Below are 19395 nucleotides of genomic sequence, written 5' to 3'. Positions count from 1 at the left end.
GTTACTTAAACAAAAGTTGCTTTTAATTTCCTTTAAACATAATAACAAGATCAAACTTTAACTTATTACTATTAACTTAACCTAACAACCCCCTTCTAATTCTAAGTGCACGTGTATATAATGTGTATATGTTCAAGAAAGTTCTTTGTTTCACAGTCCAATCATTCACTTCTCACTTCTCCAAGTTTACTGGTAACAGGCAATTCTTTACTGTGCACAGAATTGAACATTTATGCATCTTCACCAGGCTCTGGTGCTTAAAGTTAAATGGTTACCGCTCAGGAAGGTTCTTGTTGGTTTCAGAGAGATATTTGTTGCTCGTTGGAGACACACACACACACACACACACACACACACACACACACACACACACACACACACACACACACACACACACACACACACACACACACACACACTGATTTCCTTTAAACAGTCACTTCAGTGTCTTGCCAAAGAAACTAGCCCCATCATGGGTTTTCCAAATGATAACCTCTTCTTCCAGGTCACCAAGAAATTCCTTTTATTTCTCTTATTTCAGAAGAAACACTAGCCAACTATTTCCTCTTATAAGGACTACAATGGTTTTGAACAGGCTATACTCAGAACTCACAACCCATCCTTCAGCAAGCCTGCCAGCTTGCCATTTTGTAGCCTCAGCTGCTACTCTAGTACTGACTTCTCTCTCTCAGAGAAGAATCCTGTTTGTTTTTTCTTCTCTCTGCTTGCAAAAACCAAAAACCTCTCCCAAGGTTCCAAACCCAATCTTTGAGAGATCCTATCAGTACTTCTGAGCCTGGACTTTATTACCCAATCACAATAGATCAGCATTCTTCATTGTTTCTGCAAAGCCAACCGGAACCTCAATGACTAGCTTCAACAAAGCTCTTGAATTTTAAATGAGCTGTCTTTTGTGAAACGTTACTCTGTTTGTGAAGTGACCTACACTAAACTCCACTCCATCTCTTTAAAAGACATATTTATCCATTTATTCATAACCATACTAATATAACATTGTAATTTTAATCGGACATTGGATACGTTTACTGGACGAACACAGAGTTAATGATGGAATGGCAGCAAGCTTGGATTTTTGAACAGTTTAAACCTCAGGAAAGGAACGTGGATTCCTACAACAGACTAGAGCAGTTTCTTGTTGCTTTGGACATAAACGATACCGAACGCAGTGCATATAAACATTGAGCCATTTTACTGTGTAGTGTTGGGGACGAGCCATGCCAAACACTGCGAGATTTGGCATTTCCAGACAAACCGACTAATAAGAGTTTTGGTCAATTGTGTACATTGCTAAGAGATCATTATTGTCCCAAGAGATTGGCAGTGACTGAGAGATTTAAGTTTAATAATACATTACAGGCTACTGGTCAAAGTATATCGCAGTACGTTTCGCATTTCAAGAAAATGTCGTTGCTTTACGAGTTTTCAGGTGTGCAATTGACAGAGGCGCTGTGGGATCAATTTGTTGGTGGCTTGGCATTTACCGGCATTCAGAAGAAACTTTTGGCCAAGAACTATTTGTTTGCACAAGCCATGGAAGTGGTGCTGGCTGATGAAGCAGCAGTCCTTAATGCCAAGGACGTGGCAAGGAACACTGACAAACCAGTTAACCATTTGTCCAAGGAAACAAAAGGTTGACAGCCTGGTTCTTCAGGATGGGTGAAGAAGAGGTGTGATTGCTGTGGTATGTCAAATCATATACGGGATCATTGTCAATACAAGAATGCAACCTGTTATCGATGTCAGAAGATGGGGCATTTTCGATCAGAGGGTCGTGCTAAACTTGCTGAACAAGATCATTATAGGGCAAGACCTCTAATCAGGATAACAAAGCAAGGTGGCACCAAGGCGACAAAAAGGAAATGGATCCACCAAGCAAGTTGATGAGAGCAATTTTGTGGAAAGTTTGGTTAACATGATCAGAAGTCATCAGCTGCGGCATTCAAAGTGGTGTTGTAAGTGAACAGACAGCACCTGGAGATGGAACTTAATACGGGGGCTGTGGTGTCTATCATCAATTTCTGAGATTATGAACCAAGGAGGTTTACTCCTCACCTATACGGGTAATCAGTTAGAAGTAGCAGGAGAATTTTCAGCCAATTGTATGCTTCCAGGGACAGAAGAAGGTACTTCCTCTGGTGGTAGTCCAGGCTGACAGAAATGCACCTCCTTTGTTAGGACGCTCGTGGTTAGCTGAGCTCCAGTTAGGTTGGTCAAAGATCTTTTCATGAGGACAGTATACTATCAGCATAGATGTTGGATCAGTGCTACAAGAGAAATATACTGACCTATTCAGGCAAGAGTTGGGTACAGTGAAGGAATTCAAGGCAAGGACAACGTGGTTCCTGCTTTCCAAAAGGCCCGCAATGTACCATATGCTCTGTGTTCCGCTGCTGAAAAGGAATTGGACCCTATGCAACATGAAGGGGTGATTTTTCAGGTTAAATTCAGTGAATGGGCAACCCCACTAGTATGCATTCCTAAAGCAGATGGACGAGTTATATTGTGTGGTGATTACAAGGTAACCGTCAACAAGATATTCATTGTGATTGGTATACAATTCCCACTCCAACAGAAGTGTTCAGCAGGTTGGTAGGAGGGAAGAAGTCTTCAAAGATTGATCTCAAATGCACCTATCAGCAGATTCTGCTGGATGAGAGATCACAACGGTTAGTGACCATCAACATGCATCAGGAGTTGTTCTCATACACCAGGCTTCTGTTTGGGATCTCATCCAGTCCTGCAATATGGCAATGTTTCATTGAGCAAGTGTTGGCTGGATTAGAGGGTGTCTGTGCAATCATGGATGATATGTTGACACCGGAGCTGATGAGGAGGACCACATGCAGAACCTAGACAAGGTGTTCACACTATTTTCCAAGTACCATCTTACTGTCAAGCGTGAGAAGTGCTCATTCATGCAAGATGAAGTAATCTACATGGGAAAGAAGCTATAAGCAAAGGGGATCCAATGCAGGACAAAATTGATGCTATTCGTCAGGTTCCTGCACCCAAGAACGTAACAGAGTTGAGGTCATGGCTAGGGATGGTGAACTTCCAAGCTCCATTTCTCCAACATTGCTACACCCACTGAACGTAGTACTGAGTGATGCATCATGGAAATGGACAGATAAGCGTGAGGAGTTGTTCAATGTTGTAAAGAAGGCTTTCAGTTCAGACATACTATTAAAAGTATGTCTTTATTCCTTCAAAAGCAGTGGAGCTAAGTACAGATGTCTCTCCCTATGGCATAGGAGCAGACATTTGCCATATCAATGACAAAGGAAGACACCTACTGATTGCCCATGCATCAAGAAGTTTGAACAAACATGAAAAAAGTTACATTCAACTGGATAGAAGGCGTTGACTATAATGTTCAGAGTACAGAGCTTCAGAACTTATTTGTATAGATGGAAATTCATCATCCACATGGATCTTAAACCACTGAAAAGGATTTTGGGTCCAAAGACATCAATTCTAACACTGGCTGCTCAGAGACTGCAGCGATGGGCAATCATACTGTCAGCTTTTGACTGTGAGTTGAAGTTTATTGCTGGGAAGGACAACGTAGTGGCAGATGCCTTGTCACATCTCCTGCTACCTGAAACAGAGACAAATTATGCCTTGTGTAATATCACGATACATTGTTTGGAAAATGTACCAGGTAGAGTGACGATATGAGAAGGAGGACACATACAGACCTGATATTGTCACAAGTGCTCAGATGGGTCAAGACCATGAATCGGCCTAATGAGCCATTGAAGCTATCCATACATCGACATCATGAGTTAACAGTTGAGCAAGATTGTATCCTCTGGGGATACAGGGTAGTCATTCCTCAATGGCTCCAAGAAGGGATGTAATTGGATCTACACACATCACATCCAGGAATAGTACAGGTGAAATAAATCACGAGTAGTCATGTGTGGTTCCTGAACATTGGCAGGGACATTAAGGGACTAGTGAAACAATGTGTAATCTGTCAACAGACTCACAGCGTTCCAACAGTGGGTCAGGCTAAGAAGTCCATGGAGTCGTATCCACATTGATTTTGCCCATAATGAGAAACAGGACTTCCTGGTCATTGTAGATGCACATTCAAAGTGAAATCATGATGATGACTCCAACAACAGCAAGTGCAACCATCAGAGGGCTGAGGGACTTGTTTGCCAAGTACAGCAAACCAAACCAAGTAGTGAGCAAGAATGGACCACAGTTTTGCGGTGAAGAGGTTCAACACTTCCTGAAAATGAACGGTGTGAAGCAAATACTAGTTGCACCCTACCATGGTGCAAGCAATAGGGCAGCAGATCAAATGGTCCAATCATTCAAGCATTTGTTCAGTGCCAGCAAAAGCATGAGTCACAGCACTCAGCAGTGTCTGGACAACTTTACACTGTCATATCGGTCAACGAAGCACCCAACCACAGAACAAACACCATCCAGTTTGTTCCTGGGACGCAAACTTCGCACAAGACTGTCCCTGATTAAACCCAGTGTGGAAACCACAGTAGAAGTGAAGTGGAATGATCAGAAGTGACACCATGACAAGAGGCAGAACTTGGGAGAATTCTACCCAGGTGATCAAGTACTGGTGAAGACTTCAAGATGAAAGGTACCTGGCATACATTGTCAGGATGGATGATGGCCGTGTGTGGAAACGCCATATTGACCAGATGAGAAGAACAGCTTTTGACTTGCCTACTGCATGCGACGCATAGATAACCAAGGAACAACTCCGCATTGAACCATCAACTGCTGAATGAACACTGTGGCAAGATAATCAAGAAGCAGGAGAGGTATCTTCTGAACCTGGAGATGAGGTATGATCGCCACTGTCGCAGCCATTCGGAGAGGAGATTGCAGAATCTGAGACACCAGAACCTGAGAGACGACAATAATTCGGGAGAGTCTGTCCCCCAGGCTACCCAGCTACCGAGATGTTCTGACAAGATAAGGAGAAAACCAGCAAGGCTTATTGCAGAGGTGTAATAAATGGCTGAAGATTGTAAATGTAAAAAAGTTGCTCTTGCAATGTAATGTTCTGAGTTTTTTAAAAATGTAAATGGGTAATGCATAGCTCAGGTAGATGGATCGTTAATCTAGTTTCCTATAAAAGGGGGGGGGGGGGGGTGAAGAAACATTATTGTGGGAAGCTAGATATTTCTGTCATAGGACAAGAAAGCATAGGCGGGAGGAGTGTAATGTATGCAAATGATATATGTAAGGCCCTTCATGGCTGCAAGCTGCACACAGTTAAGAGTCTAATAAAGCATCCTGTTTGAATCTTCCTCTGATTGAACGTGTGAGTTATTGTATACCAACATACTCAATAGTAACCAAGAAAGAAGATGAAAGAAAGGCTGTGGAGTGGATGTTGTCTCCATGGATTTTAGTAAGGCCTTTGACAAGGTCCCACATGGGAGGTTAGTTCAGAGGTTCTGACACTAGGTATCATGGAGAAGTTGCAAACTGGATTCAAAATTGGCTGAATGGGAGAAGACAGAAAGTGGTAGAGGATGGTTGCTTCTCAGACTGGAGGCCTGTGATTAGTGGTGTGCCTCAGGGATTGGTGCTGGGACCATTGTTGTTTGTTGTCTATATCAATGATCTATATGATAATGTAGTAAATTGGATCAGAAAGTTTGCTGATGATACTAAGATTGGAGGACAGTGAGGAATGCTTTCAAAGCTTACAGAAGGATCTGGTCCAACAGGAAAAATGGGCCATAAAATGGCAGATGGAATTTAATGCAGACAAATGTGAGGTGTTGCATTTTGGAAAGATAAACCAAGGTCGGACATGCACAGTAAATGGTAGGGCACTGAGGAGTGCAAAGCAACAAAGGCATCTGGAAATACAGATACATAATTCCCTGAAAGTGGTGTCACAGGTAGACAGGGTTGTGAAGAAAGCTTTTGGTATCTTGGCCTTCATAAATCAAAGTATTGAGCATTAGAGTTGGGATGTTATGATGAGATTATATAAGACATTGGTGAGGGCAAATTTGGAGTATTATGTGCAGTTCTGGTCACCTAACTACAATAAGGATATCAATAAGATTGAAAGAGTTCAGAGAAGATTTACTAGGTTGTTGCCGGGTGTTCAGGAGTTGAGTTACAGGGAAAGATTAAATTTTATTCCTTGAAGCATAGAAGAATGAGGGGAGATTATGAGGGATATAGACAGAGTAAATGCAAGTAGGCTTTTTCCACTTAGATTGGGAGAGATAAATGCAAGAGGACCTGGCTTTAGAATGAAAAGGGAAAGGTTCAGGTGGAACATTAGGTGGAATTTCTTCACTCAGAGAATGGTGGGAGTGGAGAATGTGCTGCCATTTGACGTGGTAACTGTGGGCTCACTCTTAAATTTTAAGAATAAATTGGATAGATACATGGATGTGAGATTTCTGGAGAATTGTGGAATGGTGCAAGTCAATGAGACTAGCAGAATGATGTTTCGGCATAGACTAGAAGGACTAAATGGCCTGTTTTCTGTGCTGCAGTGTTTTATGGTTCTACAGATGGACATCCTTACAGCAGAATGGTCCAGATAGATACAAGCACTTGAACAAGTTATCTGCAATTGTTCATTTAACTTAGTAAAGAAATGCTGGATGAGGTCAGCAGGTCAGACAGCATCCATGGGTAAAAATGGTCAGTCAACGATTCGGGTCTGAAACCTGTATATATCTACAGTATCTATTCTTTGTGTGTGTGTGTGTGTGTGTGTGTGTGTGTGTGTGTGTAAATTAATGTGACATGCGTGCGCACCCACACACATATATATATTAAATAAATAAATAGGGAAAGAAATTATATACACATATACATATGGGGGAGAAGTGCTCCCCCATATACAAAAGGGAGAAATAGAAGCTAGTGTTAAAGAGGACAGGATGGGAGGGGTAGGATAGGAGCCCGAGCAATCTTTTCACTTGCTTCTTTCAATCACCTGGGATAGATCCCAACAGCCCCTGGTCTTACCTCCTTGAAGCTCTTCAAATGTCTAAGCACCATCTCTTTCTTTATTTCAAAATGCCACAGCACATGAAATTTCTCCACATTATGCCCCTATCACTATCCACCTGCAGAGGATGTTGATGTTCATGCTAAACTTACTTAGTCTTCTAAGATAGTAGAGGCTTTGGTGTGCTTTCTTGGCCATCACATCTGGATCAGATCATTGGAAATATTTAATCCTAAGAACTTAAACTGTGTATTCTCTCCACTCCAGCTCTATTGATGTGGACAGGGGAGTAATCTCTACCCACTCTCCTGAAGTCTGTGATGACCTCCTTAGTCTTATTCACTTTGACAAAGAGGTTGCTATCTTGGCATTATGACTCTAAAATTTCAGTCCCTTTCTTCATTCCATCTTATCATTATTTGTTACCTGGCCTACAACTGTGCATCCGTCCGCAAATTTGAAGATGGAATGGTATTTAGTTGTACAGTGTGGGTGCATAATGGAGGATCTGAGTATACATCCATGAGGGCATCAATGTTGAGAATGATCACCTATAAAATAAACTGTTCCACAGACGATCCTATAGCTTTGTCATTTCACTCTGTTCTAACCCACCTAGAGAACGATGCCTCTCATGCCCCAAGCTATTAATTGACTTAAGCTCAGTATTTAATAAGATAATTTCCCAGGGACTGGTGGTGAATCTGTCTTCGCTGGGACTCAACACCTCTCTCTGTAATTGGATCCTGAACTTCCTAACAGAAAGACCACAGTCTGTTCAGGTCGGTAGTGGAATATCAAGGACTGTCTTGCTGAGCATTGACGCACCTCAGGGCTGGGTGCTCAGTCCACTCTTGTTTAAGCTACTGATCCACAACTGCATCGCCAGATCCAGCTCCAACAATGTCTTCAAGTTTGCAGATGACACCACAGTAGTTGGCTTCATGAGCAACAGCAATGAATCACACCACAGAGAAGAGGTGGAAAATCTCGTGAAATGGTTTGAGAGTAACAAGATGAAGGAAATGATTGTGGACTTCAGGAGTGACCACCCTCCACTACACATCTACAATTCTATAGTAGAGAGAGAGAGGAGAGAGCACCAGATTCCTTGGAGTTCACTTAACTATGGCCTATCATGGACACTCTACATCTCACTTATCACAAAGACTCAAAATGAATGCACTTCCTGAGAAGACTGGAATGGGCAAGGCACTTCTCCCCCATATGTATATGTCAACCTTCTATAGGAGCTCTATTGAGAGTGTCCTGGCTGGCTGCACACAGTGTAGTATGATTGCTGCAGAGAAATTGATTGTAGGTCAATCCACAGGACCACAAGAGTGGCAGAAAAGATCACTGTCTCCCTCATTGCAGTCATTGACGTGATCTACCAGGATCGTTGTCTGAAGAGAGTGTGCAAAATTGTTGAGGACCCCTTCTACCCTGCACACAGCATCTTTCAGCTGCTCCCATTGGGGAAGAGATACAGGAGGATCAGAGCCAGCACCACCAGGCTGAGGAACAGCTTCTTCCCAAGAGCAGTGAAAATGCTGAACAACCAAAGGAACTGCTCACACTAACCATCCGAGATTCTCATTTGTACAAAATGATATTTATCTATTTTTATAGATAAAATACATGACCTGCAAATGTATTATTTGTCTGTATGTGTGTTATGTCTGGTTATGTGTCTGCATGTTTTGCACCAAGGACTGGAGAACACTGTTTTGTCAAGTTGTAATTGTGCAATCAGATGACAATAAACTTAATTAACTTGATCGAGGAGATATTGCTCCCTATCTTCACATTGCAGTCTAAGAAAGTCAAAGATCTTGTTGAGGAGGAGGGTCGCTGAGGTGTAGATTCCAAAGTTTGGGATGTGTTTACCAGGTACTGGAGGTGGAGCTTTGGTTGATACGTAGTAACCTGATAGAGGTGTCTTTGATCTCCAGGTCCCCCAGGGCTGAGTGGAGGGTCAGGGAAATGATATCTGCTGTGTGGACCTGTTTGGCAAATTGAAGTGAGTCAAGGCTGGCTGTGAGGCTTGAGTTGATGTGATCCATGACCAGCCACTCATAGCACTTTATCAGTTCATGTGTTCAGTTTTAGTCACTTTATTAAAGGAAGGATGTAGATGCTTTGGAGATAAGATTTACTAGGATGTTGCTTGGATTGGAAAACATGTTATATGAAACAAGGTTAACAGAGCTAGGTCTTTCTCTTTAGAGTGATGAAGGATGAGAGATTAATTAATAGATATACAGTGAAACTTCATTATAACACGATGGCTCGGGTGCAAAATGAATTGGATTCCAAAAAAAGCAGGATTGTGCTAAATCAGGGTCATGATAAACAGGATTTCAAAAAAAAAGACATATTTCCAATCATCTTTATTATTTCTTACAATCATAATTTTATTTCTTGAAAAAGCAACCAAGCGTTCGTTGCCTGAACGCAGCATGTTGCTGGCGGCGAGTGAAATACAAAATGCTTCTGAGCTAGAGGACTTCTATGTGGTCCACATCCTGGATCTCCACCCAAAGTAGGCTAGCCTTGAGGTACTCAATGGCTTCAGACACTTTTGGGGGTGGAGGTGGAGGCTCCTCATTGTCATCCTCCTGTGGTTCAGGAACCCATGTTATAGTAACATTACAGACGATCTCGGAGTCCATCAGATGCTCAAATGTCGGGCATTCATTATCGGCAGAGTACCACTGGTGAAAATCCTCTTTGCTAATTTGAAACAGCCTCTGCCCCTCACCCACCTCTTCATCTGTGAAACTAGAAATCTTCCTCATCATCTTCATCTTCCTTGGTGGATTTTCATGATGAAAAGGCTGGACCCAGACCCTTCTCCCAGCATTTTTCCACACACAAGGACCTGCCCAGCCCTTCCCACCTAAGTGGCAAACTTCTTTAATGTTCATGCTTTTCAGATAGTTTTCTAGGCTATATGTTCTGCTTGAACATGGAGATAATCCTCTGATCTGGGGGCTGGATCTTAGATGTAGTATCTTTGGGAGGAAAGAAACTTGGATCTTTCAGTCGCGGTTTAATAGGTTGGCAGCTGACGGGTGGGTGGGACAGTTTTCAAGCAAAAGAAGAGCTTTGGGTTCGAGCTTTTGCTTACGCAAATAAGCGCGGACAGCAGGGACAAAAGTTATGTAAAACCAATCCTCAAAGATGACACTGGTAATCCAAGTGTTGCTCTATGCATGTACTTGAATGGTAAGAACTTCATATTGGCATGGTGGAAATAACGGGGTGAGTGAAATTTGCCAATCATGAGCGGTTTTATGTGTTCCAGTCTTGTTAACATAAAACAACAATGTCATGCAATCTTTGCATTGTTTGAATCCCTCACATCGATGAGTATCATCTTTGCTAGGCAGCATGCAGTCTGGGATCATCTTGTAGCAGAGACCGGTTTCATCACTGTTACCACCTTCTTCTAAGAGAGTTTTTAGTTCTGCTGGGTATTCACTGGCGGCAGCACTGTAGGGTGAGCGAATATCTCCAGACACTAACACTTGAGAAATCCTGTGACGGCCTTTAAACTAGTTTAGCCATCCATTTGGTAGCTTTGAACTGAGGTTTCTCCATTGATCAGCTGGTCAAACTTCTCGGCTTGAGCTTTGAGAATAGGACCGGAAATTGGAAGGTCTTCGGAGCAAACCACTCATATAGGGAGTCATCAAAGCTGAAATCTTTAGCTGTCTTTATGTATTTAGCCTTTAGTCCTGCCTCTTTCTCAACTTTTCAAAATGACATGATTAACTTATCTTCCTAAGATTTCCAACCATGAAGTGTTGATTCAGGTATGCAACTTTGGTTTGACTTTTATTCTTGATCGCATCAAGTGCGTGAAGCTTATCTTTCACTGAAAAAGATTTTTGTTTTCTAATGATGCATTCCATTTTGATCTGAAAACAATTTCAATTCTGGAAAGAGGAAAAGAAGGGATCCACTGGCTGATTGTGTTCTATCCAGGTTTGCGTTAAATCGGGTCACATTAAATCAGGGTTCCTTTGTATGTATATAAGATTATGAGGGGCTTAGATGGGGTGGACAACCAGCACCTTTTTCCTGGGGTGACAATAGTAAATACCAGAGGACATTTGTTTAAGGTGAGTGGAGGAAAGTTTATGGGAGATGTCAGTGGTATGTTTGTTACTCAGTGAGTGGTGGATACCATTGCTGGGGATGGTGGTGGAGGCTGGTAAAATAGAGGCATTGAAAAAACTCTTAGACACATGGATGTGAGAAAAATAAAGAGTTATGAGTGTGACTTAGACTGTTATGGAGAAGGTTTGCATAACATCATTGGCTGAAGAACCTGTACAACATCATTGGCTGAAGAACCTGTACTGTGCTGCAATGTTCCATGCTCTATGATGGTGAACTTTGGAGCCACTGGTCGGGTGTCATTTACACCCATTATTTTGCTTTTATTTGGCACAGGTTAAAAACATGGTCTTAGAACAAGTGGGAACTACAGTCTGTTTCTGGGAGAGATTAAAGATATATATAAACACACCTGCTGGTTGATCTGGGTTATTTACAACACAAAGAAACTAATCAAGGATTTGTCCTCTTCTGCAGGTCAACAACACCAATGTGGTGAAGGTTGGACACAAGCAAGTGGTCTCCATGATTCGACAAGGGGGAAATAACCTGCTAATGAAGGTGGTGACAGTCAGTCGAAAGCCAGAACTAGAAGATGGAATGAGGAAAAAAGGTCAGGCAATAATTAATGGTAACTGCAGAATGCTGTCAGAGTTAACCTTATTACCCATTGAATGGTTTAGTATACTGGTTGCAGAGAATGTCTCTGAGCTACTGATATTTGTGAAGTGTGCAGCATAAATCCTTTTGGAAAGGGTACTGAATTACACAATTTTTAGGTACTGGAGAATGAATCCAAGTGGCAGGTACTTATATACTGTATAAAAGGTAATGACCCATTTTGAGTCTAAGATTGTCATTATTCATTTGCAGGGCTTGTCCCTCAGTTACTGATAGATAGACTCTCTGGCTGCTTAACTCCAGTCATTTAGTAAGATCACCAGTGTATCCCCTCATCTTAATCAGACTGGGTGCAAAGTCTTCACTCTAATGGGTCTAAGCTTTGTAAAAATCCCTCCCAAATAAATTACAGAGTCAATCAGCTTTCCTTACAAAGTTAACAAGTACACTGAAACATTTTTTTTTCTCAAATTATTTAAGTATTCCACAAACATTCTACCAGTTGTAAGGAAGCAAATTAAGTTCAATTCTCCTACCTAAAACTGTATCCTCCTTAACAAGATGAAAAGTTTTGAAGTCCCCACCATCCAGTTATTCTCCACTTTTCATTCATCTTTGAAATGTTTTGAAGCATCTTCATTTAATTTGCTTGATTTATTAGATTAGATAACTAATTAATCTCCTTCACCTATCCAGTTTTGGACATGCCAGATTAGATGTGGCAATTCTTCCCAATTTTCATTTGCTGGAGGAGAAAATGTTGACTTCTGAATAAGTATCCCAACAGGAAGTATAAATATGTAGATATCAATGATGATAAAATCTGGCTCACATATGATGTTCAAACAATTAATGTAAAAAAAAACAGGAAGTGGGTATCATCACCTTCAAACAAGGAGGGTGCAGGATGGAAATTGAGCAAGCAAGTCAGATTGAAAAGGTGTCAGGCAAAATGTGTTTTTTTTATCTATAGGATGTCTTGATATCTGTATGAGTGCAACCTGCCGTGGATGCACACTCAAGTGAATTATCATTGAATGTATTTTTCATTTATTTAGCTAAGTTTGTTTGTTTAATAAATATATGCTAAGAAAATTAGATATTTTAAGAGTAAATGCTAATTAGTGGTTATGTTGATATGGTAGACCCTTTAAAATTAATTGGACTTTGATTTGGATTTGAAGACTAATTTTGTATTGGATCATGGTTGAAACATTGCATAGAATAATGACATAAAATCTTATTGGAATCCATTTGGGTATTTTGTCAAGATGCAATTGTTTTGGAGGATTCTGATTATGTCAATTCTACTTAGCAGCTTTCAGTCCTGTTCCCAGTCCACATCAGTTGAAAAGTTATAGCGTCTTTGAGCAAAAGATAACTTATGGCAGCTACATAAGGTGGTACTTTTTCAGAATCTTTTTTTCAGAACTGAGGATACTGACTAAGTAAGCTGTGTTCTACAGAGAAGAATAGATTAGAGAAATGAAAATGTTGGCCTTTAAAAGACTGCAGACTGCAGAAAAAAAGGGAAGCTCTCAAAAATCAAGAAGTTTAACAGTTTGGAGAACTTGAAAAAGGTTTAGAACAAGAGGTTACATCTGTGCAAAGATCTATCGTGTCTAAAGGATGTAAGTTGGCTGCAGAGTAAAATACCTTCACTCAACCCATCAACCTAGATATTTCTTTATTTACCATTTGAAATTAATTTTATTTAAAATCTACCTTTCATGTTTCTCATGCCAATTCATTGTAAATTTGAGCTATTTCTATGAACTCATATTTCTAAGCTTAGTTCTCATAGTGCCATTGCAGTTTCTTAGATCAAAGTGGAAGTCTATGGGAACATAGCCACAGAATATAAGATAATCTGAAAAGAGTTCTGAAAGATTAAGTGTAAATGTACTGAAGCATAAGTGAGGCTGGAGAGTTACAGCCTGTCACCGACATATGCATCACTTGGCCAATTTTATTAAAAGTAGTGAAGTTTGTTAATGATTATTTTAAAACAATATACTGGGGATTGAAAAGCAGAGAAGTTATGATAAAAGTGCAGGGAACCTTCATTAGTTTGCATTTGATGAACTGTGCATTGTTCAGTCTCAACATCATGGAAAGGATGTTGGAATAAATGAAGATGATTAAAATATATTTAAAATCTGATACCAAAGTTATATGTTGCACCAAATGGATAAGAACATTTGAATAGCTTGGAGGATTCTTTCCCTAGAAAGAGGATCGGGTGACCTTGTTCAATTCTTTGAAGATTCTGAATACATTTTAGAGTAAATATAAACGGAAAATGTTTCTACTTATGGAGAATAACAAAATTAAAGTTCATAACTATATGGTGGTCACTGACAAGAAAATTTGTCACCAAGGGAGTAGTGACAGTGAAATAGAATCAAATAGTACATAAGATTTTAGGAAAATGTGCAAGAGAGGAAAGATTAGAAGAGTGTATTGATAGGCGATAGTTAAAGAGGAATGGGAGGACATTTGCAAAGGACTAGTTGGACTCAGTAGCCCAATCTCTGCTACATTTTCTATGTAAATCTTTGTATCATCAACTGTTCAAATTTTTGTACTAAATTAAAAAATGGTCATAAGTGATTTTTGTAGGAGGAAAAGGATTATGTAGACCTTTTAGTCAGCATGTTAGATGAAGAGTTTCTCCAATTGATCTCATTGGAGAAAATTAGGCTAAAGATGTTGATACTTAAAATGTTTGAGGAAATTGGTGTTTTTTTTTATTCTTGGGAAGTAGACATTATTCATAAAGTCAGAATATGGCCATGCAAGTTGTCTCATTGATTAACCGCCATCTTGGAATGCAAAATGTTTTTATGTGGTGAAATCCAGCAAATGTGAAGAATTATATTCAAGTTTGGATGTGGCTGATGTGGCAGGGTGATAGAAGGTAAAACTGCAGCTCTTTTGTGTCAAGTGGAAGAGTTTGTAATTTTGGGAATGCTGATGAAAGGAGTGGTGTGTTTGATGCAGTCAATCTTGCAGGTAGTGCAAGTTGCTGCTGTACGTTTCTGTTTGAATAAAGCTCAGGACCAAGTACAAGATAATGGCAGAACCAGTCACACATGGCGGTATTAAGCTGCAGTCTAGCGGCTGTTGAAGCAATAAACAAATTATGAACAAAGTTATGCTAGACTATTAGCTGAGGAAGATAATTGATGACATACTGGAAAGAAAGGAAGTGGAATGATCTCATTTGTAGCGAGTGGGATGCTGATTTTTGAGTAGTCAAATATAAAAGATGATGCAAAAATTGGCTTCAGTTTTATGGCTCAAAGTAATATCTCATTTATGGCAAAATATTTTTACCATTCACTTAATGAGTCGTAAAGTCATTGAAACTATCAAAAAGTGATAATTTATCATAATGGTAAAAGTTAAAAATGGCAGAACAAGAGCGAAGTAAAAGACACATTTTCCATGAAATGTAACTTTTAAATATTGGTTTACATTGTATATAAAAATGAAGCATGCATTTCTTTGGCACCAAGACTTTGTTAACGACAACAGAGGACCATCAAGAGGCCACTGGGCCATCACTGTCAGGAGAGCTAATAAATTTGTGCAAAAAAAGTGCCCTAAACTGCAAACGGCTGTCGCAAACGAGATAATGAACTTATAAAAACAAAAAAAGGGGTTGCAAGACTAAGCAGCACCACACTAGGAAACGCAAAACAACTGCTCAGAACAGCAGGGCACCTAGCGAAATATCTCCCTTGAACCGAGAAACTGCTGGTTCAACTGTTCAACAAGGCACCGATGAGACCACCTTCACGTCAGAGCCTGTCACCAAATCTGGTAAGTCATGTGAATAATGTCTGCTGTCTGTTTTAGTTAGAAATAAATAAATACTAACAACATAGCCCTGTCCATTAGAATTCTCTAATATGCATGCTAGCAATGCTCCCACAGAGTCCTGTAGCTCCTTGGACATAATGCCCAAAGTCCATAATCGTTTGCTGTGCCTGCAGTAAGTTTTATTGGGAAGTGGCACTTTGATGCTGTCCTGATGGCTCAGTGGGTGAATATACCTCTCAATGTGGTACTGAACCACACAGACCAGGAAGGCCGCAGGTTCAACCCTTGGTCTGTGCTAAGTTAGCCGATTTCAGACAAAGGCAGAAAGTGGGGGTTGGATGTGGTGATGTGGGTGGTAGGGTGGGAGTGAAATTATTACAATTGGCCTTAGTGTTCCTGGTTTAGGGAAGGATAAAAGCACAAAAGCCAGCAAGGATTCCCACTCCTGATCGATATCTAGTGACTCCTGCTGGGAAGCATGCCTGTATGTGGAACGTGGAATTTGGGGTGAGGAAAAATTAAGTTGAATTAAGATGTCTCCTCAGTCAAATTACCTTCCAAAGCAGGCTGATTGGTCTTATGTGGAAAATAGGCAGGTGGGCATGACTCTAGAGGGAGATCTGTGTTTGTTGGACCTTTACTTGGCAGGAGTCACTGCTTTCAGGAGAGGAGAGGAAAGGGAAAAATGCTTGGAGAAGCGTCAGTGGTACTCTGTCGTCTGCAACAGTCTGATTGTAAAAATAATATCTCAAGTTGTTCCAAAACCACAGATTCAACATTAAAGGCCGCTTCTTATGTTTTCACAGATGAATCACTCACATCAACCAGCACTGAGTCGCTTGAAGGACTCATCAATATTTTCAAAGATGACGATCTTTCTGAGGAAATTGATGGCAAGTCTGATCAGGGGGAAAGTGCCACAACCCCACAAGACCTGGGATCTGCACTCCATACCTGTGACAGTACTCTGGATTTGCAGGAGGACCTGATGCAGGACCTGCTTCCTGCAGCCGGAGCTTCCCAAGAGCCTCTCTTGGATGGTGGCGTACAAGCCAGAGAATCCACCATGGAAGACCAAGGGTCACATCAGCCGCTGCTGACAGGTGCTATCCCTGAAACATCCACAGCCCACACCCAGCAGATGCTGGAGCAGACCATTCACCTTCTTCATGAGGCAGTACAGAACTTCCATGTCACTGTGCAGTCTGGATATAGCCAGATGCACAGTGACATGACAAGATCGCATACAATAATGCAATTTGGTTGGACACAGTTCACTGAGCAAGTTGGATGTCTTGTCAGCCTGCTCAGGACCTTAGTACAAGATCACCAACCCCCTACCCCCCAGCTCCGAGACGTTGCTGTTCAGAGCTCTGTCAAGTCCCCTGAAGGCCAGTCTTCTGGGGTGGTACTCCCAGAAGCCAATTCCCCTGTGGCTGATGTAGTGCAAACTGTACAGTGCAACCCAGTGGAGGCTCACTTGAATGATGAGTCCTCCCAAAGCTCAGCCACTTGTCCTTCTGTAAATAGAACACATGTACATAGTTTTAATATATAATCATGTAAATAATTCAACTGCGTTGACAAAATTTCAGTTTCACCATTCTTAAGTTTGCACATCTTCTACATAAGTCAACAAGACTACCTCAACACTACCAATTGAAAAGAAGTGCTCTGTAATTTTGTTTTACTTTGTATGTTTATCAGTACAGTTACTTTGTGAAGACATCTACACTATTACAATGGAACAAAACATAAATGTTCATTATCTGTACTGTTCAACAAAACATTGACTAAACAGTTTCTATTCCATCACTTCTTTGTCTAGTGTCTTCTTTCTTCTACCACATCAGTATTCAAAAACATGCTGGTTCTGATTCTCCCGAATGTATTTGTGAACTATTGTGAACTATAATTTCACATGCAAGAAAACATCCTGGTGAACTTGCGTATATTGTTTGCTCTCAAGGTCATCAAAAGTTTTTTCTATGGTATGATGTGAAAAATTAACACAGCACTCTATCACTAGTTTAACCATTGCTTTGTATTCCATACTTCATTGAATAAATCATTTATCACTGCAGGCAGTTTTCTCAGTACTGCAGTAATATTCCAACCAGTTTTGTATGTTATTTTAATCCATAATTTTTCCCTTGCAATTTTTTTCAATTGTACCTCAAGATGTATACATTGCTGGATTATTTGTTACTATTAGTGTTTTATAAAGTGACTCAGATATTAACATTCAATACATGTCGGTTCGGTCTGTTGTGAAACTAAAGTAAAAGTAATATAAAGTAATAGTAATCAGTTCCTATTTGAAAATTAGTGAGGGTTGTGCAGATAAACAATACAGTCATTTTGTACCAGAAATGTTTTACACATGTTGATGGGATGAAAATTAGATTAAGCCAGATGTTGGCAGGGAGTAACATTGACCAGGACAATAGACACTGTTCTTCCTTAGTGAGTTCAGTCAAAGATATTCATAGTTGTAGCACAGAAGAAAGCAGTTTGTCGCAGTGAATCTGCATTAACTGGTTTATAGAGTAAAACTAACTTAACTGAATTCTTCTGCACACTTTCCTTTGCCCTGTTTCTCCATACTTCAACAGTTAGCTACTTTTGCCTTAAAATATGCTGGCCTTTGCTTCAATCAGTACTTTCCAAGTTCTGCATAGAGACTTTATGTCAATTTTCCCACAGGCTGACAGTGAAATTGATGGATTTTAAGACTGAGATGAAGTGGGAATGGTGAATGTTTGGATTCTCTATTACCAGACATCTGTGAAAACTCACTTGTGTTCCCACACAAGAAGAATAAAAGACTTTTGGCTATTATGGAAATCGAAGGATATGGTGATAATGCCTGGAAAAAAATGAAGGGGTTGAAGATCAGCCATGATCTAGATGAATGTTGAAGCTGGCTTGAGGAGCAACTATTCCTTATGTTCTTATGATTTGGACCTGAGAAATACAGAATCAAAGATACTTCAAAGTCCTCCTTGTAAACATTTGGGTATTATTTCCGATATTAGAAGATCTGTCTGACAATCTAATCAAAAGCACCTTGACTACTTATTTTCACAAAATCATACTTTTAGTTAACAACAATCTTTACTCAAGATCCCATGAAATCATGTGCCTTCAAGTCAACAGAGGCAAGAAAATGTTCTGCTGATTACCACTTTCCTCAGCTAATGAAACAATCTCCATGTTGAACACCACATGGATATGGCATTGAGAGCAGCAAAGATATAGAATTAACTCTGGATAAAGGTCTTTAAAGTCCTTCAACAAAGATAGCTCAAAAGAACACAGCATTGACCAAGCTGGCTGTTTGCTGAATAAAATGGCGATTTGAGTGGGCCTGAAGTGGGGAATGGTTGTTGGTTCCCATTCATCTCTGCACCAGAACAATGCAGCAGATGTTCCTCAAGGTAGCCATCTACTTCATCAGTGATTAGGTGCCCAACTTAGAAGAATAGCCCACGTGGATGAAAGCCCAATAACCCAGAACATTCATTCTTTGTCTCTCTCATGATCTTCTTAGTTTTCTGACCTTTTATTTTGTTTTCATTTCATATTTCCAGGGTTATCTTTGTTTCTGTTTAGTCCTCAGGATTAATTCTGAAGATGATTGCAAAGTGTAATTTAAGTGCAAGACAATGGCCATTTCAACAAGAAAGATTCTAACAACTTTTGCAATGCAACATCTAAATCCTAGAGTCACCACTGACTAACTGTTTAACTGGACAACCAAACACATATTGTGGCTAAGTAGTAAATCAGAACCAGTGATGAATGTGTCTCTTCTTGAATTGCTAAAT

The 19395-nt window shown here is 40.3% G+C and overlaps 2 protein-coding genes across 36 annotated transcripts in view; both read left to right on the top strand.

The window, feature by feature from the left end:
- Positions 1 to 19395, top strand: part of shank3a (SH3 and multiple ankyrin repeat domains 3a) — a 651448-nt gene that overhangs the window by 550081 nt on the left and 81972 nt on the right. For all 35 annotated transcript variants that reach the window (XR_011348059.1, XR_011348061.1, XR_011348060.1 and 32 more), the window contains one exon: positions 11594 to 11729. Coding sequence is in view for 32 of the 35 variants with exons in the window: in XM_069908797.1 (XP_069764898.1) it covers positions 11594 to 11729 (136 nt within the window). In the remaining 3 variants the exon portion in view is untranslated. The remainder of the gene's footprint in view (positions 1 to 11593; positions 11730 to 19395) is intronic.
- On the top strand, positions 11906 to 17377 carry LOC138748684 (uncharacterized). The gene is made up of 3 exons (XM_069909294.1): positions 11906 to 11922; positions 15402 to 15565; positions 16372 to 17377. Exons 1-3 carry the CDS (start codon positions 11906 to 11908, stop codon positions 17121 to 17123), a joined length of 933 nt encoding a protein of 310 aa, XP_069765395.1. The 3' UTR covers positions 17124 to 17377.

The sequence above is a fragment of the Narcine bancroftii genome, chromosome 13 (genome assembly GCF_036971445.1).
Source record: "Narcine bancroftii isolate sNarBan1 chromosome 13, sNarBan1.hap1, whole genome shotgun sequence".
In the NCBI taxonomy this organism is placed as follows: domain Eukaryota; kingdom Metazoa; phylum Chordata; class Chondrichthyes; order Torpediniformes; family Narcinidae; genus Narcine; species Narcine bancroftii.
This window is presented reverse-complemented; position numbering and strand designations above follow the sequence as displayed.